The sequence below is a fragment of the Lampetra fluviatilis genome, chromosome 4 (genome assembly GCF_964198595.1).
Source record: "Lampetra fluviatilis chromosome 4, kcLamFluv1.1, whole genome shotgun sequence".
In the NCBI taxonomy this organism is placed as follows: Eukaryota; Metazoa; Chordata; class Hyperoartia; order Petromyzontiformes; family Petromyzontidae; genus Lampetra; species Lampetra fluviatilis.
The window spans coordinates 21,554,321-21,579,979 of record NC_136278.1 but is presented as its reverse complement, the minus strand read 5'-3'; the positions used below and the strand labels follow the sequence as shown (position 1 = coordinate 21,579,979).

Sequence of the window (25,659 nt, the reverse complement as noted above, 5' to 3'; positions counted from 1 at the left end):
TCGCCTGGTATACATGAGGTCGTGGGTTCGATCCCGACCCTGATGAGATGTTAACTACCTTGCCTGGCATACAGGAGGTCGTGGGTTCGATCCCGACCCTGATGAGATGTTAACTACCTTGCCTGGCATACAGGAGGTCGTGGGTTCGATCCCGACCCTGATGAGATGTTAACTACCTCGCCTGTTATGCAGGAGGTCGTGGGTTCGATCCCGACCCTGATGAGATGTTAACTACCTCGCCTTGTATACAGCAGGTCGTGGGTTCGATCCCGACCCTGATGAGATGTTAACTACCTCGCCTGTTATGCAGGAGGTCGTGGGTTCGATCCCGACCCTGATGAGATGTTAACTACCTCGCCTTGTATACAGGAGGTCGTGGGTTCGATTCCGACCCTGATTAGATATTAACTACCTCGCCTGGAATACATGAGGTCGTGGGTTCGATTCCGACCCTGATGAGATGTTAACTGCCTCGCCTGGTATACAGGAGATCGTGGGTTGGATCCCGACCCTGATGAGATGGTAACTGCCTCGCCTGGTATACAGAAGGTCGTGGGTTCGATCCCGACCCAGACTCCTCCAGTTTTTCCCCTCCACATTTGGATCAACGTGCGTAAAGAGTATTTGGCTGCGATACATTTCTACAAGATAAGCCACTTCGTTGAGCAATCATTTTTGATAGCCAGGTCGATTCTTAAAAAGAGCCATATAGCTCAGTGGGCCCCACATGGTAAAACATAAAATCGTTCAGTGACAAACCAAAGTCTGGTGATTAAATCCAAAAGGTCAAAACCGATCTATAATTTTGCTCGATAATATTTGTCTGGAAAGCCAATCAGCTTGTGGGCAGGAAACTATTTTATTTCTGTGAGGAGACGCTCCTGTCCTGCGGGCCTTGGCGATAGCCTTGCGCAAATACAAAATGTTTTGATTTCCTCTTTATTAAGAACTTCAATCTCTGCAGCCCTGATTGTGGTTTTCTTTACCGTTGCACCTCCGATTTGCAGAGTTGGCTACGCACGTTGTGAAAGAAGTTCAACACACTGTACATAGCGGCTTTTGGCAAACCATCGGACAAAGACGGTCACCGCATCGCGCGCTTTCAGATGCGCTTCTGCGGACGTCTGGAACGCTCTTCCTTCCGATATTAGGAAGCCGCTGGAGCTATGCACTTTTACATGTAGATTGAAAACTAATTTCTGTACAACTGCCTTGTGTGTTTCATTTGTTGTCCTTCCCCTGCACCTCCGGTTATCACGGTTGGCTACGTACGGTGCGAAAGAAGTTCAGCACACATACATACAAACGCAATTTATCAAAACATCACATTGACTCTGAAGGGAAGGAACGTGGTCTTGGCAGGACACATTGGCGGAAGTGACGGATGGCATTTGGGACGAGACCAGTGATGGAATGGCAGCCAAAGGGGGCTGGGAACGCACATCAAGAGGGGGGCGATCACTGTGTAGATGGAGCAACGAATCGGGACTCGGGTTCACAGCGCTGAACCCGAAGCACTGCGTCACCACACCCAAGCAGAATGCACTGTATGCACGCATAACAGAGTCAAGTTGAGCGGAATAGTCACTTGAAGCGTAGGGCAAGGGGCAAGGCTAAGAGAAGAATGTGGTATTCAAAACTGCATTTCCTGAAGAAGGCCAGTGAGATGAAATGTCAGTGGCCCCCTTCTCCTCTCAGCACCAGGAGAGGGGGTTGGGAATAAAAGCGCCGTTTCTTGTTTGCGTGTTGTCGCGTTATTTACGGTAGAATTCTCACTCGAATGGGCGACTCGTGCGTTCAAGACCGGCGTTTGTGTGACGGTTGTAAACAGCAATGCGATGACTCCAAAAAGTGTGCTGGAAAAGTTGTAGTTTCGCAAAACAGTGGGGTTGCGTGTGTATGCTGTACACATATATATTCGTGAATTATCAGTAAATGGCGAACACAACTGCGGTGCAATAAATATTGACGCGAATAAAAAAACACGACGGATGTTAAAGCATAAGCCAACAAAAACGTGTAACCTGCTGAAAAATGTCAGCGCAATGCATTCTGCGGAGACGCGGGTGACCATCCGCTGGACTCACGGCCCACGTTCGGCCGTGCGTTGGTCAACAACCCTCGCGCGTCGCCAAAGTTGTTCATTGAAAATATTTCCATCCAAGAGCGGCTTTCCAGATGACTCCATTCCCATGACCGGCACTCACTCCCTCCCTCCCTCCGGCTGGCTGGCTGGCATATAACTCGCAGACAAACACGCGCAACTCCGAGCGAGCACTCCTCATCCCATCCCCTTGTGTTTTTTTTTCCCACAAGTTGGAGGGGAGGGGGGTAAAACCCCCACCGGTGTAACTCCCTCCAAACTGTAAAGTTTCTGGTTACTCCCAGCAGAGCCCAAAGATCCAGGGAGCCCCCCCCCGCCCCCCAGTCTACTGTTGCAGCAGCAGCAGCGGCTGCGGCGGCAGTGGCAGCTGCACAATGGGACGTGAACGCCACACTTTTATTTTACGAGTTTATCTTTTAAGGCCTCCCCCCCGCCCCCGCCAAGTAACAATCCGTGACCGGTGGAAGTGGAACCAGAAAAACTGGTTGCTAGCACACCCACGCTCTGGCCAGCGTTGGTTGCTTGTGCCGCCGCACACACGCGAGCGCAGGGCAGGAGGGGGGGGGCAATGATGATGGTATGTGCATGTGCCTTGGGGTAAGGTTGAGTATTAGCCACACACCCTCACACCACACCAAGCCCCTCCACAAGCCCCGTCATGGTGCTTTAACGTCGGATTGGTGGAGATGTCGCCGAATCTGGGACACCAGAGCCGTGGAACCGAGCGATACATCCGTTCTCCACGAAGAGGGAGGGCACAGCCGACCTCCGATCTCGTCCGAGTGAAACTGCACGCTCGGATTTCCTTTCTTCCTCCAATGAAATTCACAAAAACTCTGCCGCGCGGGGGTGGGGGGCGGGGGGGCATCTCGACGCACCGGGATAATTTGAGGGCAATTGTTGGTTGCAAAAAATGTAAATGCAATAGTTGGCACGGAATTTTCTCCGGTATTGTAACAAAAAAATATATACATTATGTCCAATCTGGAGACAAATCTGATTGCTTTTTCTCTAAGCCCCCCCCCCGCCCCTCCTTCTAACTTCCAATCAGATCACAGTGGTCACATGACTACCCAAGGTCGAGTGCTATGTAGGCCAAACACCTCCGATTGGCACGGTTGGCTACGTACGGTGTGAAAGAAGTTCAACATACATGCACATAAAAAGCGTTGTTCAAGCAAAACACACTTCTCAGCAAACTCTCGACGAACTCTTGACATGCTTGCTCGGTGTAAATGCGTTGCCGGTGACAATTACCGGCCACAAATTCCCAAACATTGCTTTCGTGTTTCATGGCCTTTGGATTGGGTGAACTTAACAACAAAAGCGACGGACTGAACTTATTTTTTTTTTAACCAGTTAAACATTTCCAAGGTCCTCCTCTGCTAACATCCTTTAAAGAAAAATACGTTTTACAGCCTCGTTAAGAGCTCTAAAAACACGCGCCGCTGTTACACTGAACCAGAAAAGCCAACGGCGTGAACCCTATGAAAATCCTCTACGCTAAAAGTGTCTTGTTTAAAAGGCTGCAATCCCTTTCTCGGGGCAGAGTGCGGCATTTTTATGTAGAAAACCGAGCGGGAGCATTAAATGTGTCGAGTGCGCGGAAGTCAATTCGATTTAAACAACGCGATAAAACCAATTTACTCGGAACTGTGGCGTGTTAAGCGTGACTGCGTGATCAACGCGACAATACACAAACAACTAGAATGGCCAAGTGATCGCCATTCTCTCGAATAGGCATTCGGTATTCATTTCATGAGAAAGGGGTGGAAATTGCACATTCCATGTGCTGAGAGGTACCAGACTCTGTTAGCCATTTAGATAACTGCCGTGAACATCTCCCCCAAAACATGTGGACTTATTTAGCAGCCCGAAAGAAACGATGATGATGGTGAAGCTTCGAGCCAGACCAGGTTGGAATTCGAACTCACGGTCGTATCATTAAGCGGCATTGCTGCCTTACGAAATGAGGCATCACACTACGTCTGCCCCAGGCCTGTGGGAATAACTCTGGCTACAGCCGGCTCCTTGTGCGAGTGAGCAATGAGACACGAATCCCCTGGCAGAGCACAGGTGAACGGGCAAGTAGTCGGTCATTCAGCGGAAAAAAAAGTTAATAATCCTATGGGCAACGTGAGCGAGTGAACTTGGCCAGCGAGTGAGCCAACTCGATAAATAAGTGATCTCGGTGAGTGGGTGAATTTCGCGGCGAGTGAGTTAGTGAACTCGAGCGAGTAAACTGATGAGCAAGTGAGCACTCCTAAGTTGTTGCTGTTTTCCTCCCCCCGCACTTCCAATTAGCACGATTGGCTACGTACGGTGCGAAGGAAGTTCACCATAGAACATACGTACGGCATGCGTGTCAACTTGGGTGCACGCCAGCAAAATTGGGATCGAGTGAGAGAGCTATTTAGCCGGCCAGTGAACTTGGGAATGAGTTACCGAGTGAGTGAACCCAGGGGTGAGTGAGAGCGGGTACTAGGCATACAAATTATCAACTGTGAATGAGAATTGTGGCCAGGAATGCATCTCAATGTGGATTATGCTAATTACTGTTGCATTGATCTCCCGACAGCAGTTCAACCCACAATGCAAGAAATGAACTGTGAATGAGCGAGTGAGAACACTCGGTGCTGCTTCTCGTTCTATGCAGGCGAGCGAGCGCATTCATTTGGGTGTATGCGCGTATCGTGCGGACGCGTGCATTCATGCGCTTGAAACAAAGACAAAGATCCCCGTATTAACAGACCGTTGGGACAAACGTGCTGTTGGCGAGCACATACGGACAGTACTACACACAGAGAAGGCATGAAGAAGCATGCACGGGACTACACGTACAGACGCAGACTTCGAGACACGCAGAAGCATTTACAGTACGACAACACAGAGACAGACACCGAGGCTGCGCGTGAACACGAGAGTTTGCCGTCCTTCTCCCACACTTGCGATTAGCACGGTTGGCTACGTACGGTGCGAAAGAAGTCCAACGTACATACTCACACAGCCAAACGGAAATGACACAAAGATCCCACACAAAGCCGGGGGGGCAAGTGCCGTTTGCGAGCAGCAGCAGCGGCGCCGACTAAGACCGGCGCGGCGCACCAAGGCGCGTGTGGCCAAATCACAACCCCCGGCCGCCTTTGTATCCCCACGCCCCCCCCCCACCACCACCATCGCTGTGGTGTGCGAGGCCCACCTGAGTAGTGCACGGGGATCTCGATCTTGGGCCCCACCACGTAGTGACCCTCCTCCAGGCTGTGCGCCGTCACCGCGGTCCACTGGCGGCACGAGTGCACGAGCACCAGGTCCCCATCGCGCAGGCCCTCAATCGCCTGGCCTGCTCGCTCACGCGCACGCACGCACGCACAAGGATCAATACTTTAGGAACCAAAGACGAATATTGGCGCGCCTATGAAGGCCGGCAAAAAAAGGGCACACGATGGGATGGGTGGCCAGCACCACGCCCGGCCGCCTTTGTCTTCTTCCCGGTGCCGAACGTTCACAGACCGCACCAGGTGAGCATTTCAAGTCGAGTCAACCTAGGGGAGGCCCGGAACCGGGTCAGACGTTGGCCGTGGACAGGAATCGAACTGTAGAACGCCGACCCACTATGCCCTGGCTGCTGCAGCCGCGGTATAGCGCGTGACACGCACAAGCAGCGTACGCGAATGTTTACAAATGTAGTTGGGCAACCAGACGCCCAAAGTCAAAGATAAGTGGGATAATATGTTGGGGCTGGTGCTGTTAACAGGCATCAATTAGATCAGGCGATACAGATGCCTGGGTAAACAAGCATGATAAATAAATAAACAAACACTCAAGCTCAACCGGTTTAATTATTAATCCCACTCCATCACTTATGTCGATCACAATATTGCATTTATTTTTTTTGGCTCAGCCGATTTAAGTGAGACCCAGACCAGGTTTAGAGTTAGTAGTCGCCAACCGGTACCCTGTCCCTGGGATCGAACCCAGGTGGGGATGGTAGGCCATTGTCAATGCTTTCCCACATACACAGACACACTCAGTCACCCCTTTGCCAAAACACGGACACGCGAACATCAACTGTGATTTCTCGCCAGCCGTGTCATCTCATCGCGCACTTAAATCGCACCGTAGCCTGTGCTCACCCCTTCCGAGCCCATTCCATTTGAATCCCACTCCCTAAATCGGTGCGTGTATCACCAGCCACGGGCAGAGGGCATGCCATGCAAGCCGTGCCCCCCCCCCATAACGCAATATCACTCCCGCTAAGATGCGAGGCAGACAACGGCTCTGGCCTAAGCGTTACTTTCGTGAATAAATGGAACTGAGAATTCTAGATTTTAAGCTTTCGTGACTGCACGGATTCATACTCTTAGTTTTTTCGGTAAAGTCACGTAGGTAAAAAATGAAATAAAAATTAATAAAAATTAAATAATAAAAATCACGACGTTTCGGAGGCAACACAAGTCTCCGTCATCAGGTGGGACCGTCACAGCCAGATTTGCTGTATCAAGGCTGTGACGATCCCACCTGATGACGGGAGACTTGTGTTGCCTCCGAAACGTCGTGATTTTTATTATTTTATTTTTATTAATTTTTATTTCATTTTTTACCTACGTGACTTTACCGAAAAAACTAAGAGTAGCAACTGAGAATGCCGACAGTCGAGAATGGCACCGACTCGTTCGCACCGAATGTGCACATTGTGGCAGATCCCTGTTTGCGACCTTACCCATGTGGTTCTTTCTCTTCGCGTTTCGTTGAGTTACCGCACACACGTGGTTTTTTTCGTACAGGGGAGGGGGGAAATCAAGCTAAGCTGCGTGGTTAATCTGTCTGGCTCGAGTTTCAGTTAAACACGCATAAGCGACATTACTGCGCATACACGCACACAGACACTCAGACCCGCGCGCGCGCACACACGAACGCAAAGATAGATACCCTATTTAGCCTTATAGACTAAACGAGGAAGTGATGTTAGCGAGCACCTATTAATGGAGTCGTATAGCCAGCACCAAGCACGTGATTACACACCGCGATCATTTAAGGCCGAGTCAACCTCGAGGGGGGCCATGCTCGTTTTGAATCCCACATGCAACGGAATGCAATAGAACTCATGTACATGGTATTGTAAAACTATTTTAAGTAAAATCAACTATTTTTTTTTTATTTTACCCGGACAGGCCCACTGAGGTATATTAGCAACTCCTTTGCAGAAACGACCTGGGCACAAATGATAGCTCAGTGGCTTATCGCGTGGAAATTTACAGCAGCCAAACACTCAAAACGCACGTTGATTCTAAATGTGGAGGGGGAAAAAACCGGAGGATCCGGAGAGAAAAACCACGCGACCACGGGGAGAACATGCAAACTCCAAATACTCAGGCGTCAGGGCCGGGATCGAACCCGTGACCCTCCTGTATACCAAGGCGACGTAGTTAACACCGGATCGGATAATCGTCACCGATGTTGCCCTCAACCGGGACTCGAACATAGGTCGCTGGGTTCGTAACGCAGGACACGAACCCACTGCTCCAACCCAGTTAATATTTCCACGCGCACGCACGCACGCGCGCGCTAATAGGAGACAAATCCACACACAACGCAACGAGGTTGCCGATGAGTAGCAGATGGGAGGCTGTGCGTGTGCATTCCTCTCGTCAATACAGTGCAGCGATCCCCTCCATCCTCCTTGTTCTTTGTTTGCGAAGCCACTCCGCAATAACGGAATTCCGAGCACGGATTTCTGCGGACCATCCCGTGGCTATTTGGTAGTGGCAACATTCTTAACCAACAACAGGCTATTTAAACACTGCGTGCCAAATTGGCTGACTGGCTGCGAAAAGCTTTAAGCACAGCTCAGAGGATTTTGTTTTATTCCCCCCCCCCCACGCCGGCGCACCCCCCTTTAATTCACTTAATGCAGTCTGACACAGCAATGAAAGAGCTGGAGCACCATGGCAAAATAATTGGACGTTTTCCAGCACGGATAAGTTGAACTACCTCACCCTGCCCAAGAGTGCGCTTGGAGTTGCTCAAGTTTTGTTCGTGGTCCCGGCCCAGTACTGGAAATTCCACATTTAGCCATGTCCCCCACAAGTAGCAACCACTGCTACCCGACTTCCCACCGAAGCTGTGGAGCCTCATTAGGCAGAATTCGTTTTACACATCCCAGAGGGATGATCGGCGATAACGATGATGGTAAATTTTACACGTACGCTTTCGTGACCGATATTATTATTCACGATAACGATTTTTTGGGGGGTTAGATCGCGTTAAATGTTAATGTCATACACCCACCTCCACCCGACACAGCCAATTGGTGATGTGTGTTACGTGAACAGAATGCGCAAATTTGTTACTCCTACGTTGTAGAGCAAACCCACAACATTTACAATTTGAGTTAATGGCGTTTCACTGGTGATTATAACCAGCATCATCACGCGATTTGCCGGAATTGTGAAGACATCTTCTACAACAGGAAGACGTCATGGATGATGATGATGACAACAATGATCCGCTAAGCTCACCCTGGCCAGGGCATGAACCTACACCCCACACAAATTGGATCTGTGATGCAGCTCTACAAGTTAGGCATTCCCAATCTCAAAATGATAAAATAAAGCAATATTTTAGTCCACCAGACAATGCAGTCTTCAGGGCCAGTGTTTTCAGGCCGCATTTTTCTGCTGCGCAGGCAAATTCTGGACCGGTGTCAACTTCCTGATGTCTCATCAGCAAGGGGCAGTCCAGACCTGTTATACAAACACTCTACTAGATTCGAAGTTTCTGTGACTGCAAGGATCCATACTCTTTGGTTCTTTCGGTAAAGTCACGTAGGTATAAAATATAAAATAAATTAAATCACGACGTTTCGGGCGCAACCCAGGCGTTCGTCATCAGGTGGGGACACCCACAGCAAGAAACAACTGCTGAAGTAGGCCCACACGTACGTGACTTTACCGAAAGAACCAACGAGTATAAACACTGCACTGCAGGGTTGACCGACGTAGGAGGAATATAGTGCTCCTGCATGAACCCCGATCAGTGTAAAACAGCAAGGCCGTGTTATTGTTTGTTTCACAAGCGAAGAGATGCGAATCGCAAAATGAATGTGAGAATTAAAAAAAACGAGATCTTCCGCCAACTGCGAGCGGCGCTTTATAGACGCAAAGCCAAAATAACAACACGCTGCCGAGGTGGATGTAGACACCGTTCCAAAGTGTCGAGGTCGAGGGCCCCCTTTCACTGCTGGTCAACGAAGAACCCCTTCGCGTCCAAACGAACAAAATCGCCTGCAAGGATTCGCCACCAATTGTTAGTGGGCGAACAATGCGCACTGCCACCGCCGTCGTCACCGCCACGGCCAAGTGTCAAACAGGTTCCAGCCGACGGCTCGTGGCGGGCTTTGCGCTGTCGCAGATATTTCTCGGCCGCCCGAGGCGAGGCGCGCGTGTGTGCGTCGTGAGCAGCCCGCAAAAAGGTCAGGGAATGTATCAGCATCGCGTGGAAACCATGGGCAACTCTGGCGTGCATACACGTGCAAAGGTAAAGGCAAAGATCACCCGTATAGGCTTAACAGACTGTTGGGGCAAGTGCTGTTAGCGAGCAGCTTTCAAGGCCGGCACGGCGCACGAAGGGAGTGGGTGGCCTGCACAATGCCCGACCGCCTTTGTCTCCCCAGTAGTGATGTTTTTTACACACTGCACCAGGTACTACTTTGAGGCTGAGTCGACCTAGGGGAGGCCCATGACGAGTTCAGATAATCATCACTGGTGTTGGCCGTGAGCGGGAATCGAACTCGGGTCATCGGGTTTGTAGCGCAGCGCGCTAACCACTTCACTACCTTTCCGCACACACACGCACACACACGTGCACGCACCCACACACACACACACGTGCATGCACACACACACACACGTGCATGCACACACACACACACACGTGCATGCACACACACACACACGTGCACGCACCCACACACACACACACGTGCATGCACACACACACACACACACGTGCACGCACACACACACACGTGCACGCACCCACACACACACACACACACGTGCACGCACACACACACACGTGCACGCACCCACACACACACACACATGCATGCACCCACACACACACACGTGCACGCACCCACACACACATCCATGAGTGGAATGCCCAAGAGCTGTAAATGATTCTTCTTCATACTGCAATGACGCATACCGTACAGATCATCATAAAATCTGGCCAGGTAGCATGGCCAAAACGTTCAAAACAACAACATTCATATAGTGTCCAAAATGGACATCAATGTGCTGCACAGATATATATATATAAAGTTATATGAAAGACAATCACTCATGGGCAGAGGAAAACACAAAACTCTTCGGCCTAGCCTTGAACAAGGGCAGCGACTGATCGGCACGGATGTTGGTGCCAAACTCTGGTGGCAGCAGAGGAGAATCGAGTGGCGTCCCACCGAGCGAAGCTGACTCAACAGAAAGCGTTGGTTGCTGGAGCCGAGAGTACTTGGAGGTAGAGTGAGATGTGAAAGGGGTGGGGGGGGGCATGGGGCAAGGTATAGCGAGTACACCTGTGAAATGCATCAGGAACTGGGGGCTCAAAATCAGAAGGTGGCGAGGTCAATATCCAGTTGAGGGTCTCATCTCATTGTCCCTCCGAGGTTGATGAAATAAGTGCCACTTTGTGGAAGGTCAACGGGTAGACTGGCTCCCACCATGAAATCGTGGAATGTTTACCTATAGCCCCAGGAGCCAGGGCCACCAGCTGTGTTGAGTGCTGCCCAAGTGCTCATTTGAGAAAAGAGGACACTTTGACTTAAAACTTGAACTAAAACAATTGCTGCTGGAAAGTATTGGCTTGCAAGGCTGCTCGACAAGAACATACGTAATTGTTCTACGTGATGAGATGAAAGTGATGGGAAATCTTGAATTTAAAAAATGTCATTGACGAAGCACATTCAATTCTGTCCATAGTTCGCAAATACCATTGGAGAATCTATTCACTCGTTCCAGTCTTTCATTGAAGGTCTTTTTCATTTTCTGAAAACCAAAAAGAAAGTGGAACAAACATGTAGTGACCGAGAATGTGAATAGGCACGGCACCGTACTTACACATGTAGGTGCAAATTAAATTGGTTTACTGTACAGACTAAATAATGCATGTGTGCATGCATTGCATTGCAAGTTTTCAAAAAACAACGCGGGCTCTCACAGGCCATACTTTTTGGTTCTTTCGGTAAAGTCACGTAGGTATAAAATAAAATAAATTACATCACGACGTTTCGGGCGCAACACTTTTTCAGCAATTGTTTCTTGCTATGGTTGTCCCACCTGATGACGGACGCTTGTGTTGCGCCCGAAGCGTCGTGATTTAATTTATTTTATTTTCTACCCACGTGACTTCACCGAAAGAACCAAAGAGTATGGGTCCCTACGGTCACGAAAACTTCTAATCTAGATTACTCACAGGCCAGCCGATGGCTTTGTTCGCACAATCTTCGACCAATATTGGCCGTTCAACTCCAGACCGGCGGTGTAATGATACACAAGACAGATGGACACGAGAGAAAGTGTTTGGATTGCCTTATAGACTCCAGGGGCAGGTGCTGTTAGCATACAGCTATGAAAGCCATCACTGTGCACAAGAGGAAACGGTGCGGCCAGAACCACGCCTGGCCGCCTTTGTCTCTCCAATGCGGATGTTTACCACATTGCAACATGCATGTAGGGGAAGTCCAGATAAAACAAGTTCTGATGCCACTTGCCACTGATGTTCGTCACGGCAGGGAAATTGTATTTTAGTCGCCGAGTTCATTATGCCACGCACACGAAGGGGCCGTCCATAAATGACGTCACGCACCTGGGGGGGGGAAGGGTTAGACATTTGTGACGATGTGTGACGAGGGGGGGGGGGGGGTTGAGAAATGTGACGTCACATCAAACTTTAAATAAATATAGAATTGTTATAACAACACTCCTACAACATTAGAGTTAAATACGCACTACAATGACAATAGTTTAAAGCGATTTGAAGCATGTCTTATTTTCAAAATGAAAATATTGTTTTGGGGGGGGGGGGGGGACAGAGCTTTGTGACGTCATATTTGAGGGGGGGGGTCTGACTTTTTGTGACGCCGTGTGACGAGGGGGGGGTCAAAAATCGTCCAAAATCGCGTGACGTCATTTATGGACGGCCCCTTTACACGGAGCACCGGGTACTCATTTGAGGCCGAGTCGACCGAAGGGAAGGTCTCTTAGAAGACAGCTTCAGACGCCCGACTCGCGTGCTGCCTTCTTGAGCCGTGGCCACCGATGGAACTCGACTCACCGACGAGTTCGTAGGGCGGTGCTGTTGCTAACCGCTGCAAAACCACCGCCTCAACCCACAAAGACAAACACGTGAACACACACCCCACGCAGTACGCTCACTCACACATACTCATACACACTCACTCACACACACACTCACTCACACTCACACGCACTCACACGCACTCACACACACTCACACACACTCACACACACACTCACACACACACTCACACACACACTCATACACACACACTCACGCACTCACACACTAACACACACTCACTCACACATTCACTCACACACACACACTCACACACGAACGCACTCACACACACACTCACTCACACTCACACACACTCACGCACACACTCACGCACTCACACACACTCACACACACACTCACACACAAACTCACACACACTCACTCACACACACTCACACACACTCTCACGCACTCACTCACACACTCACACACACTCACACACACACTCACACACACACACTCACACACACACGAACGCACTCACTCACACTCACTCACGCACTCACTCACGCACACACACTCACGCACACACTCACGCACCCACACACACTCACGCACCCACACACACTCACACACCCACACACCCACACACACACACTCACTCACGCACTCACACACACACTCACACACTCACTCACTCACACACTCACACACTCACTCACTCACACACACTCTCACGCACTCACTCACACACACTCTCACACACACACTCACACACACCAACAAGAGACATCGTTAACTAAACAAACACAGAGCAGCCCCGCCACCCCGCCCGCTCTGCACACTACGACACAAGGAGGCGACGTCACTTTGCCATCGAGTTCGCCCTGCGCTGTAAGGGAAGCAATTGCTGCCCTTGACTTGGCGGTTTGCAGCTTCCCCAAATGTCGAGAACCAAGGGAGGAGGAGGAGGGCATGCCGTGTGAACACAAGATGATGAATTCGATCGTGCAGCGCGCCAATGCTTCTAGACATCCGGCCGGGCCCTCCTGCCACAATCGCCCAATGACCATAGCAGCGATTCCAGCTTTATTTGATACGTATCAAAAGCGACATTGAAATAATGAAAAGACCGATGCGGTAAACTGTAGCTGTTTTGATTAAAACGAATGCATCAGAAGAACTCGGCTGACCTCAAGCTCTTTGGAAGCGGGGATTAATTATTCTTTCCAAACACCCTTTGGGCTATGTACGCTGATGACAAGAGCGTGCGTGTATCCGAGGGAAGCTGTGATGCAGTGGTTACTGGCCACCTGAGCTTGAATCATCGTCATCGCTAGCAACGGTGAAGTTACGTAGGTAAAAAAATTAAATTAAAATTACTAAAAATATTATTCATTTTAATTTCAAAATTAAAATTAATACGTGACTTTACCGAAAAAACTAAGAGTATGAATCCTTGCAGTCACGAAAGCTTCAAATCTAGAATTAGGTGCGAATGAAGTTCAACATACATAGACACACAGTGGTGAGTAATGTCCGAACTGGTGTTCCGGCGCAGTGTGCAAACTTCAGCGCTCTGGAACACAGAGGCGGCTGGGCATGGTTCGGGCCACAGTGCCCTCTCGTGCGCTGTGCCGGCCCAAATACCGGAGCTGGCGAACAGCGCTTGCCCCAAACGGCCAGTTAAAGGCCACGCGGGGGATCTATTCGTCTTCGTTTTGTGGGAGGTGGTGGAGGTGCAGAGGCTCTTTCAAGTTGCTACGAGCCCATCAACCCGGGTTCAATTGCCAGCCACGGATAACAGCAGTGGCGAGTGGTGTTTGACGCAGTTCCAGGCCTCCTCTAGGTCAGTTCAGCCTTAAATGAGTAGCAGGTACGTACATACAGTGTGTGAACATTAGAATTGGGGGGGGGGGGGGTGCAACAGAGCATTGGTGCTGGCCACGGCAGTCATTGTGTGCTACATTGGTCCGAATAGGTGCTTGCGAATACAATAATGTAGCAGTTAGCGTGCTGCACTATGAACCCAGCATCGCGGGTTCGATTCCCGTTCACAGCCAGATGATCACCTGAAGTATTCCTGGGCCTCCCTTAGGTCGACTCAGCCTCAAATGTGGTGTGTAAACATCGCCACTGGGGAGATCAAGGCGGCCGGGCATGGTGCTGGCCACCCACCCTCTCTCGTGTACCGTGCTGGCCTTCATAGATGCTCGCTAACAGCACTTGCTTCTTCGGTCTGTTAAGGTTATCTTACCAAAGGATACCATCCCAAAGACAACATTCTCTTTGGTATGTTGGTGAAGCACACTAACATGCAATCTTAGTGATTTAGGTTAGACTCTCGGTCACGATACACAAAAAGTTTACCGGGCCTCCCCTATGCCAACTCGACCTAAAATGGGAAACTGATTCCGTGTCAATATCAGCACAAAGGTGGCTTGGTTTTTGTGGCACTGACCCAACCACTCTCTCTTGTGCGGCGTTGTGGTGCCGTGCCACCTTCAATGGGTGCACGCTGAACAGTGAAGCAATTCTACAGACGTACGAACCTCGGATTAAAACGAGACCTTTGTCTCTACGCGCAAAAGTGCACAATTTCGAGCATAAACGCGAAACGTTTGTTTGCGTAACATGAATACAACCGAGACTTGTTTCGAAGCCACGGGTGGGTGCGTGTGCTCCGTGCTAGTTTAAGGCGACAGCAGCCTCCGCGATACGAATGCTGTGCTCTGGGTAATTGAATCGATATTGAATACACTTGCAGTACGGTTCTAGCCTTCATCCCAAAACACTCGCAGGAGTCGTGAATACGCGCGAAGCGCGGTTGTCAAGAGCCCGACTTCAGCTTGGCCTCGCCAAAAGCAAAGATCGTGAAGACAATCACAGCGGGACTCTGATAATCGGCGATTTGCACGAATTTGCGGTTCGCGACTTCTCCCATAATCCGTGGGACCGTTGATCCTGAAATTCGCAAATTAAATCGTGGATCTCTTCCGGCGGAAGTTTAGGTTACGTAACATTTTTTTTTGTTTTTGGCGGACTATCAGACCAACCTCCACGGAGTGCAGGATCCGAGATATGCCGCCCCCCCCCCCCCATATCATCGCTGTACAGGCTCATCGTACATACAGAAACACACACTCACTCACGCACTCACACACTCACACACACTCACACAAGTTAGACACTCTGTGTGTGTAGTGCACTTTGGGTGATCTCCCCGCATGCGTGGGTCATCTCCGAGCACTCGTTATTCCCCACTACTACAGGCAGGCCCCTTTTCTGCCACCCGCGTCTTGATGCACGTATCACGCGTGTGAGAATTGCGTAAGCCCAGCGCTTTTGAGCGGTCATGAAAACCGCAGTAAAAGAGTTCATCAACTACCTTTCACCTTTGTCACTGGCGCGGAGGGAGCCGGGTGTGTGAACATTTTTTTGTTTTACAAGGTGACGTCTTTAGCGCAGGAGGGTGTCAGCTTGCAAACAAATTTGGCTCGGTAGAATTTCATTGCGCACGTCGAGAAAACATTAAGGCGTGCCTTTCCAACGAATGTGTCCGCGAACGTAGAGGGGTTGTTGTTTTTTTTATCACGGCATGGAAACCACTACAAACACTGGGACGCCGCACCTCGAAACCGAGTCACATTACAATGCATGACAGAAGCTGCCACCGCGGTGTAATGGTTAGCACACTGGACTCGCGATCCAGAGGTCACCGGTTCAAGCCCCCCCCCCCCCCCCACAGCGAGGAAGTTGAAACGATGGTGTAAGTTTCTCAGATTCCCATCCCTCCACCCCCGCCTGTCCACTCAGCAGAAGGCTGAGTGGACGAGCTGTGGGGCACATCGCAGCTCGTCAAATGGCAAGTCGAGTGCGGTGGGGTAAACCGTGGGTGCTCCCAACTCTTCAAAGACAACCGCCGGCCGGCGTGGAAGATAGTAGGCCCACATACTCTCTGGAGGGCCTCTCTCGAGTGGGGGGCCCTTCCCGTGAGTGGTGGCGCGAGCGAATAATTGCAGGGCTGCGCCTTGACCTTTTTTTTTATTATGCGGAGAGACGTGCGAACGCACACGCAGGCCTCACACGCGAGCCTGCTTTTTGACTGCACTGTATCCGGTAAATACCCTGACGATGCCTGCTGGATATTTGGAGTCTGCGTGTCTCTCTCGCTCTCTCTCACCGTGGTCGCATGAACTTTTCTCCGGGTCCTCCGGTTTTTTACTCCACATTTAGAATCAACGTGCGTTTCGATTATTTGTCTGCTATAAACAAGATCCACGTGATGATACGGCACTTTGTTGAGCTATCAAATGTGGAGGCCAGGTTTGCTTTTGAAAAAGAGCCAAATAGCTGAGTGGGCCCCACCTGGTAAAATATAAAATCGTTCAGATTCGTGTTTAACAAACCAAAGTCTGGTGATTAAATCCAAAAGGTCAAAACCAATCTATAATTTTGCTGGATAATATGTGTCTGGAAAGCCAATGGGCTTGTGGGCAGGAAACCGTTTTATTTCTGTGAGGAGACGCTCCTGTCCTGCAGGCCTTGGCGATAGCCTTGCGCAAATACAAAATGTTTAGATTTCCTCTTTATTAAGAACTTCAATCTGCAGCCCTGATTGTGTTTTTAGTACTTTAGCGAGAATAGGAGCAGGGGGGTGCTCTCGGTGGCGTAGTGGTCAGCACACCCATCCTGGGTCCAGGGTTCGCCGGTTCAAATCCAACCTCAGCCCCCACCGATGGTATCTTTCTGCGGGCAAGCCTTTATCAGGACCAGCATCGCTGTCGGTTAACGTGTGCAAGATGCTCGGAGATTCCGATGCAGGCCCGGACCTCCGGCTGCTCTCAGATGGCGAGGGGGAGCCGGGGGGAGCTGTTGAGCGAGGGGGGGGTAGGGGGGGGTGGAGGAGGGTAGGGGGGGGGTAGGGGGGGTAGGGGGGGTAGGGGGGGTAGGGGGGGTAGGGGGGGTAGGGGGGGGGAGCACCCGAGCAGTGATTCGCAGCGAGGCAAAGTGAACATGGTTTTTGGGAAGCCCATATGCGCCCCCATAGCGGCGGTCCAGTTTGCACGAAACAAAACCGTCGTCAAATCTTGGGAAGCGTGCGCAGCCAAACGTGCGCAGGAGCGTTGGCACAACCTCGGTCACAGCGACTCCGTTCTTAAACCTCGGAGGAACCCCTCGGTCATCCCCGTGACTCGCACGAGTGCGATGCACAATCCAGATGTTTTGACCAGTTCCTTTCTACGCCGTTGTTTCGCACGCCAGTCACCGGGAGGGAACGGCGGTGGCCAGACAGAAGTGAAACGAGCGCACCGGCAGGCAGGACACCCACCTGCGGGAGCAGGCCCAGAGTGTCAGGGGTCCTGGAGCGGGCTGAGCCCCCCCCCCCCCTCCTCACCTGCCAAAGGCTAAGCCATCCCCCCCTGATAAATTGGTACACTCAAGTAAACATGTTTGCATGTAAAACAAGTGCGATTAAGCGATGGGTGTCGCAGCCTTTCCACATACACACACAGGGGAAGAGAGCTTGAGCAGAATTCTTGCTAGACTCAGGCAGAGAGCATTGATGGAGAAATATAATATTAATAGGTTTGACCCTTTCTGGCAATAAAACAGGTCTTAAGATATTCTTGATTCTTTCGGTAAAGTCATGTAGAAGGGAAATAATAAAATAATAAAAATAATAAACAATAAAAATTCTCACGACGTTTCGACTGCAACACAAGCAATCATCATCAGGTGTGAAATCCACACATTTTCTTGCTGTGGATTTCACACCTGATGATGATTGCTTGTGTTGCAGTCGAAACGTCGTGAGAATTTTTATTATTTTATTATTTCCCTTCTACGTGACTTTACCGAAAGAACCAATAATATGAATCCCTGCAGTCACGAAAGCTTTAAATCAAAGGTCTTAAGATGTTCAAACACCAAATAGATACCTTTTGCAAGGCATCAAGTCTGCATTAATCACACGTACTTGTGGCGAAACATGCAAACAATCATGCTCTGATAATGTCTATGCATTGCCCTTGAAAATGATTGGCATACACCAAAGACAGTCCAAAGACAGTCCGTACCTGTGCCCCCTACCTTATTACAGACCAATTCAGACCTTATTGGTCATCCCGTGCCCCTTTTACATTTCAACGTTCATCCTACAAAGTCCAATTACAAGGGAGAGACACAAACACATAGATTAAAAAAAATTGCCCGTATTGAAACGGCTGTACGCCGTGTGTACCTGAAAACTCAATCTCCCTGTACAAGAATACGGGGTAAACTGTACAGGGCTGACAGGTGTGGGACCCAGTCCTGATATCACTTCGCCACTGATGTCAGCTTGGGGTCAGGAATCAAACAAAACTCGGGTTGCTGGGTTCATACCGCAGTACACGAATCACTTACCTCTGCTCACCTACTGATATAGAGCAATACAATTAATTACTGAGCAGCGCTCATGAAATCAGGATGATGATTATCAAGATGGTGACGACGACGACGAGACAACTGATGCACGCAACGAATGATTTTAATGAGCTTTTGCTGCAACGGTATCGCCGATGCACTTTTGCAAGAACAACTCGGGCAATGGACCCTCCATGCGAGTTGCAGCTGAAAACTCCGCGCAACGCGGCGTGCGATGTCCGGCGACGTGTTTATCGCACAACTGTTAAACACACGGCGATGCTGTTCAGCACGGGCCATGCCTGTCCCACTTGCGCGCCTCTGGTATCACTCTCAACACGTCGAGCATACACTCTAGAGCAGGGGTCCTCAAACTTTTTAAACAGGGGGCCAGTTCACTGTCCCTCAGACCGTTGGAGGGCCGGACTATAGTTAAAAAAAACTATGAACAAATTCCTATGCACACTGCATATATCTTATTTTGAAGTGAAGAAACAAAACGGGAACAAATACAATATTTAAAATGAAGAACAAGTAAAGTTAAATCAACAAACTTGCCAGTATTTAAATGGCTAATGAGATGGTCAATGTCCGGTTCCATATTTGTCACTGCTAGTCGTAACAAGTGATGCAAGTGTGCATCCGTTAGTCTAGATCTGGTTGGAGATTTCAAATGTTTCATTCTGGAAAAAGTCTGTTCACAGACATAAGTGCTGCCAAAGATGGTTGCCATTTTGAGTGCATGGTTCCTGAGATGAGGATATATCTCAGAGGGGAGAGATGCATAGAAATTATGAAGGCTGCTTGACTTGAATGCGTCTTTCAGAGAGTCACAATTCTGCAGTTCAGCCAGTTCCATTTGGTAAATTGTATCCACATTTTCAATGTCAATAGAAAATGGGTTACAGAAAAGCTGTATGTCCTGTTCATGGAGATGAAGCTCTTTAAATCTAAATTGGACCTCCTATTGCAATTTTTCCAGTGAATCCACAGATGTTTTGTTTGGGAATTGCAACCAATGGTTTTTCCGCTAACAGATTTTGAGTTGTGGGGAGATGGCAGAAGTTTTCCTCCTTAACTTGTTTGATGAGGAGGCCTAATTTTACTTCAAATGCTTTGACATGTGATTGCATATCACAGATGAGCTTCCCCTTTCCCTTGAAGTTGCACATTGAAACTGTTGAGTAGCTCTGTTACATCTGTCAGAAAGGCAAGGTGCCATTTCCATTCTGCATCATTGAGCTCTGATACTTCTTTGTTTTTTGAAAGCAGAAAAGCTGTAATCTGTGGAAGTAAGTCATAGAAACGTTTCAAAACTCTCCCTCGACTCAGCCAACGGACTTCTGTGTGGTACAGAACATCTTCATAGTTAACATTTAGTTCAGACAGAAATTCCTGAAATTGTCTGTGGTTTAGTGCATGAGCTCTAATGAAGTTAACACAAGATATCACAATTTTCATAACAGAGTCCCACTTCAGTGATTTACTACACAGCGCTTGTTGGTGGATGAGGCAGTATATGGCTATTGGATGAGAATGGTTATGTTTGTCCATCTCTTGGTTAATGCGAGCAATTACTCCTTTCTTAGACCCCACCATGCTAGGAGCACCATCAGTTGTCACACTGGCTAGTTTAGCCCAGTTCAGCTCCAAACCATTCAGTTTGGCAAACCTTTTCATAGATATCCTCTCCTGTAGTTGTTCCTTTGATGCTTTGCAGTGCAGCAAGCTCTTCTGTGACTTCGAAATAGTCATTCGTCCCACGAATAAAAATTAAAAGTTGTGCAGAATCACGAACATCATTGGTTTCGTCGAGTGCCAAGGAAAAATAGGAAAGTTTTTTTGTGGAGTTTTGCAAATGCTGATGCAAATTGTCTCCCATTTCTTCAATCCTCCGTGTAATTGTAGGTCCTGAAAGACTCACTGTACTAAATAAATCGGCCTTCTCTGGACACATCTCTTTGGCAACAGAAAGAAAGCATTCTTTAACAAATTCTCCCTCCACGAATGGTCTGCCAGTGCACGCTATTAGCTTGGCAACTTGAAAACTTGCTCGCAGTGATGAAATATTTAGCTGCTTCTGCTTCACAAAAGTATTTTGCTGAGTTGTTAATGTATTTTTCAGTTTTAATATTTTATCTTTTCTCACTTCTCCGACCAAACAATCATATTTATCTTTATGTTGAGATTCATAGTGTCGACGTAAATTGTATTCTTTGAACACAGACACTATATTCTGGAATATCAGACACACAGCTCTTTCCTTGTACTGCATGAAAAAGTAATCATAAGTCCACTGTTCTTTGAATATCCTAAACTCCGAGTCAATGTTTCTCTTTCTTGACATCATTGTTTCATAGGGAGTCAAAATTGCTATTAGTAAAATACCAATATATACAGCGCTACAAAAACAATATACCAGCAATAACTTTGCCCACACAGAGACATACAGACTGCACTGCCCATCAATGCAGTCTGATTGGGGGAACTCCGCTTTTACCCCAGGCTAACACTGGTGCGGGTGCCATTAAAAAGTTAATTACACCTGCAGTTTTGTTCACAGATCGCAGTACATCCCCAGCACACAGGAATATCACTGGGAGTGGAGCCGAGGGGCAAGTGAGGGAGCTGAGGGAGGGAGAAGCCAGTCAAGCGCAGCCAGAGGAGGGCTGGCAGCCTTAGGCCTGGGGGGCAAGTCCAGTCAATTGGCCCATTGAACCATTCACCAGCGCAGCCCAATGAGTGCCCACCACCGCAGCTCAATCAGTGCTCACCAGCGCAGCCAAATCAGTGCCCACCACCGCAGCCCAATGAGTGCTCGCCACCGCAGCCCAATGAGTGCTCACCAGCGCAGCCCAATTAGTGCTCACAAGCGCAGCCCAATTAGTGACCATGGGCCGGATAAATGTCCTCGGCGGGCCGCATGTGGCCCGCGGGCCGTAGTTTGAGGACCCCTGCTCTAGAGGATACAGGGTGGTCCAAAAGTCGGGATCCACATGTGGATATTTCACCGATTTTGACACGAGCATTAAAACGTTTGCATTGCTTAAACTTTAAGTTGAAGTGTTGTCTATGATCATTATTAATATCTATTTTGCGTCCTCCTTTTCAGGTGACGTTTAAAAAAGATACATTTTACGAAGTATGAACGAGTTCTATCAGTTTTTTATGTACAGTGAGCTAAAACAGGCAGCTGTAATCATTAAACAAAATCCTAAATTCACTTCAAAACACAATGCATGCGTGATGCATTCTTGTTGCTGGAAGTCAGATCGACCATTTGTTTAAAAATAAATTTTAAAAACCTTACGCGACGTGTTAAAATAAATATCATAACCCTATGTGTTCCTGACCTTTAGGCCACTGAAAAAGTTCACTCGATGTGAGTGCACACGTGTGGTGTGTGTCTACGTGACCGCTTCTGGGCCCTACAGAAAAGAGCGAATATTGACAAATGTGGTTTCGATTGAACCCAAGTGACTGCCGAAATGTTATAGGGCATTAACACTGGGCGGTCAACCACAGGCCTTCGAGGAATAAGTGTGTTCATAAGAACGCATAGAGTAAAGCAACGGCAAAAGATAACAACGAAACCTTCTCTGTCGACAACCATCCATTTCGATCTGTTTCTCCCCAATTGTGCCCCAATTGTACACTCAGCATCGTGTCATAATCAGACTAATCCATTTGGCAATCTCATACAGCAGCAGTGCTCCCCGTCCATCATAATGGCAGCAGAATAAATTATTTCACGGGAATTTCTCTCAAGAAAACCATTCAACTGCCTTTTATCCTTTGACACAGTCAAGGGTCACACTTTTCTCTCGCGCTGTTATTTCTCAAGTATGGGGGGGGGGGGGGAAATATGTCCTGAAATAAATGCAAAAATAATGCGATGGATATTTTTTGTTGCGGAGAATAGCGAATGGAAAAATAAAAATAAAAATAAATTAATTTATCCCCTTGGACCTCCTTTGCCAGTAGCAAAATATGATAATTGGTTTTTTACCCTTTTATCTGGTAACAAAACTGACACCTTTTTTTTACAAGGAGTCATGTTTGCATTGACCACAATACCTGCAGTCGGAATGCAAACAAAAAATACAACTCTGATAATGTATGCACTGTCCTTAAATTGATTGGTCCACACCCGAGACAGCTTTCCTTAGAGCCTAGTCTCACATCGTGTTGGACCAGATGACGCCAGATGACGCCTTTTGGTCCAACACCACGTGAGACTAGGCTCTAAGGAAAGCTGTCTCGGGTGTGGACCAATCAATTTCAAGGACAGTGGATATATTATCAGAGTTGTGTTTTTTGTGTGCATTCCGACCGCAGGTATTGTGGTCAATGCAAACATGACTCCTTGTAAAGAAAGGTGTCAGTTTTGTTGCTAGATAAAAGGGTAAAAAAACTATTATTATTAAATTAATTTTATTTTACCAGCTAAAGCTCGCTTGAGCTACAGAGCTCTTGTTCAGAAGCGACCTGCACACAGCTGATGGCTCAACCAAGTGGCTTATCAAGTGGAAATGTACAGCAGCCAAATACTCTAAACACGCGATGCTGACTCTAAATGTGGAGGGAAAACCGCAGGACCCGGAGAAACATCCACGCGACCACGGGGAGAGAGACACGCAAACTCCAAATATGCAGGCGTCAGGGTCGCGATCAAACCCACAACTGCCTGTATACCAGGCGAGGTAGTTAACATCTCGTCACCGTGCTGCCCGCTGCACTGGGAAACCTGGATAATCACACAAGGTGACTGTCCATATTGGAACCCAGGATCTGTGTTGCCAGCTCAGTGGTATGACCTCTGACCTCTGAGCCACCTCAAGCATCACAAATGTTTTACCAATCAACAATTGCTTCCACTTCAATACTATCAACGAGCAGATTAATGTCCCTCAATAAATACTTGCCAACGTAAGCAGATTAGGAAAGGAGGATGTTTTTTTTTCTTTCTAGAATTCAATAATGAGCCTTTTATTTTTTTACCACGCATTTCTATAACATATCCAATTCACCGTCTATACATGAACTCAACAATTTCTGGTCTGACACTGGTGACAGAAGGTCATGAAGAAGGCCGTCTCTGGTGTAGGCCAATCAGTTTCAAAGACAGTGCATATATTAGCAGAGCATGTTTTTTGCATATTTTGCCACATGTGTGGTTAATGCAGACTTGATGACTTACAAACGGTTTCTATTTGTTGAACATCTTAACACCTATTTTATTTCCAGAAAGAGTAAAACCTATTATTATTTTTGTTCATCATTTTAGATTCTGGCAAAAAGGTCCCATAGATACGATTTTCTGATTGTTAGCAATGGTGGAATTGGATAAATCTCTTTCGCAAACACAAAAATGTTCCCCTGCATAGAACTTCTGTGGCCACCTATTACAAGGCAGGCGCTGCAACGCAAGGGAGGTGGCATGGCCAACGCCACATCTGGCAACCTTTGTCTCCCCAGTCCTGATGTTTACTCACTCCACCAGGTGCTTTCTGCTGCTGATGTCAGAGATCTTAGCCATGACCCAAAATCACATTCAAGTGGCTGGGCTCACAGCAGTGTGATAACCAGTGAATCAGCGTACCAGCACTTTCTCTCTCTCTCTCTCACACACACACAGACTGAAGTGCACCTTGGCCGAACATAAAATGAAAAGCGCATAATCCAGTACTGTAGTGCACTTTGTATTCTGTTGATATTAAACATCACTTAACATACAGTACTGTGTGAGAGGGGCTTTGATTTGCCCGCACCTTGACTGCACAACCCACTCGCGTTGGCGCTCCGCGCTCGCAGTGACAAACATCGACGAACCCTGATGACCACGAGCCCCAGCAGCAGTGTGAAGTCCAACCATTCAGAGCAGTTGTTTCACTGGCGGATATTTTTGTGAATTACATCATGGTATACTCACCTTTTTACGACTCTCTCCAACAAACTCTTTTTTTATTAAGTGCGTGTTGTTGAGATTTTTTTTTTTAAATACAGCACAGTACTGGCCGCAATGGTATTTTTTGTAATTATTCAGCAATCACTTGAGACTACGCATTTCATTCTGTCGACATCAATTCATTCACAGTGTCTTAATGGGTTCTCATTCCAGGTCGACTACGATATTATATACAGATCCCCCAGTATAGCCCTAACAGACTCGAGCAGCGAGTGCTGTTAGCGAGCGCCTATGAAGGCCGGCACGGCACACGAGAAGGTGGGTGGCCAGCACCACGCCCGGCCGCCTTTGTCTCCCTCAGTGGCAATGTTTTTTTGCACATCGCACCAGTTATTCAAGTGAGGCTGAGCCGACCTAGGGGAGGCCCAGGACCGGTTCAGATAATCGTCTTTAAACCCCATCAGAGACTGGTCTGTCAGTCTATTGTCTAGAGACCCCATCAGAGACCGGTCTGACAGTCTATTGTCTTGAGACCCCATCAGAGACTGGTCTATTGTCAGAGACTGGTGTATCAGTATGCTGTGTAAAGACCCCAACAGTAACCAGATTCCAGGAGGATAATCCATCTCATATTAATGATATACACAGTACTGTACGTATGCAATCTCTCCCAAGTTGTTAACATTAATTTGTCAATGCACACTACTCTGGCATGACGATGCGTACATCACTACATGGCTTCACGTGTGTACAGTACAATGTCAAATATGATACTACAACGGGGACGGTGACAATTTGCAAACTGCCGAGGTGCAATGGTTTGACTCAAATAATAGGTGTGAATTGCACACAATAGTGTTCCGGATGAACTTGCACTACACATGTGGCTTGATTTCTAATTTCATGTATTCTGGGTCACGAGTAGACTGTATTAAGC

The 25,659-nt window shown here is 48.3% G+C and overlaps 1 protein-coding gene across 1 annotated transcript in view; it reads right to left on the bottom strand.

The window, feature by feature from the left end:
• LOC144931677 (GRB2-associated and regulator of MAPK protein-like) overlaps positions 1 to 25,659 on the bottom strand; it is a 92,175-nt gene that overhangs the window by 56,023 nt on the left and 10,493 nt on the right. The window contains 1 exon segment of the mRNA XM_078855806.1: positions 5,304 to 5,444. Coding sequence (XP_078711932.1) covers positions 5,304 to 5,444 — 141 coding nt within the window.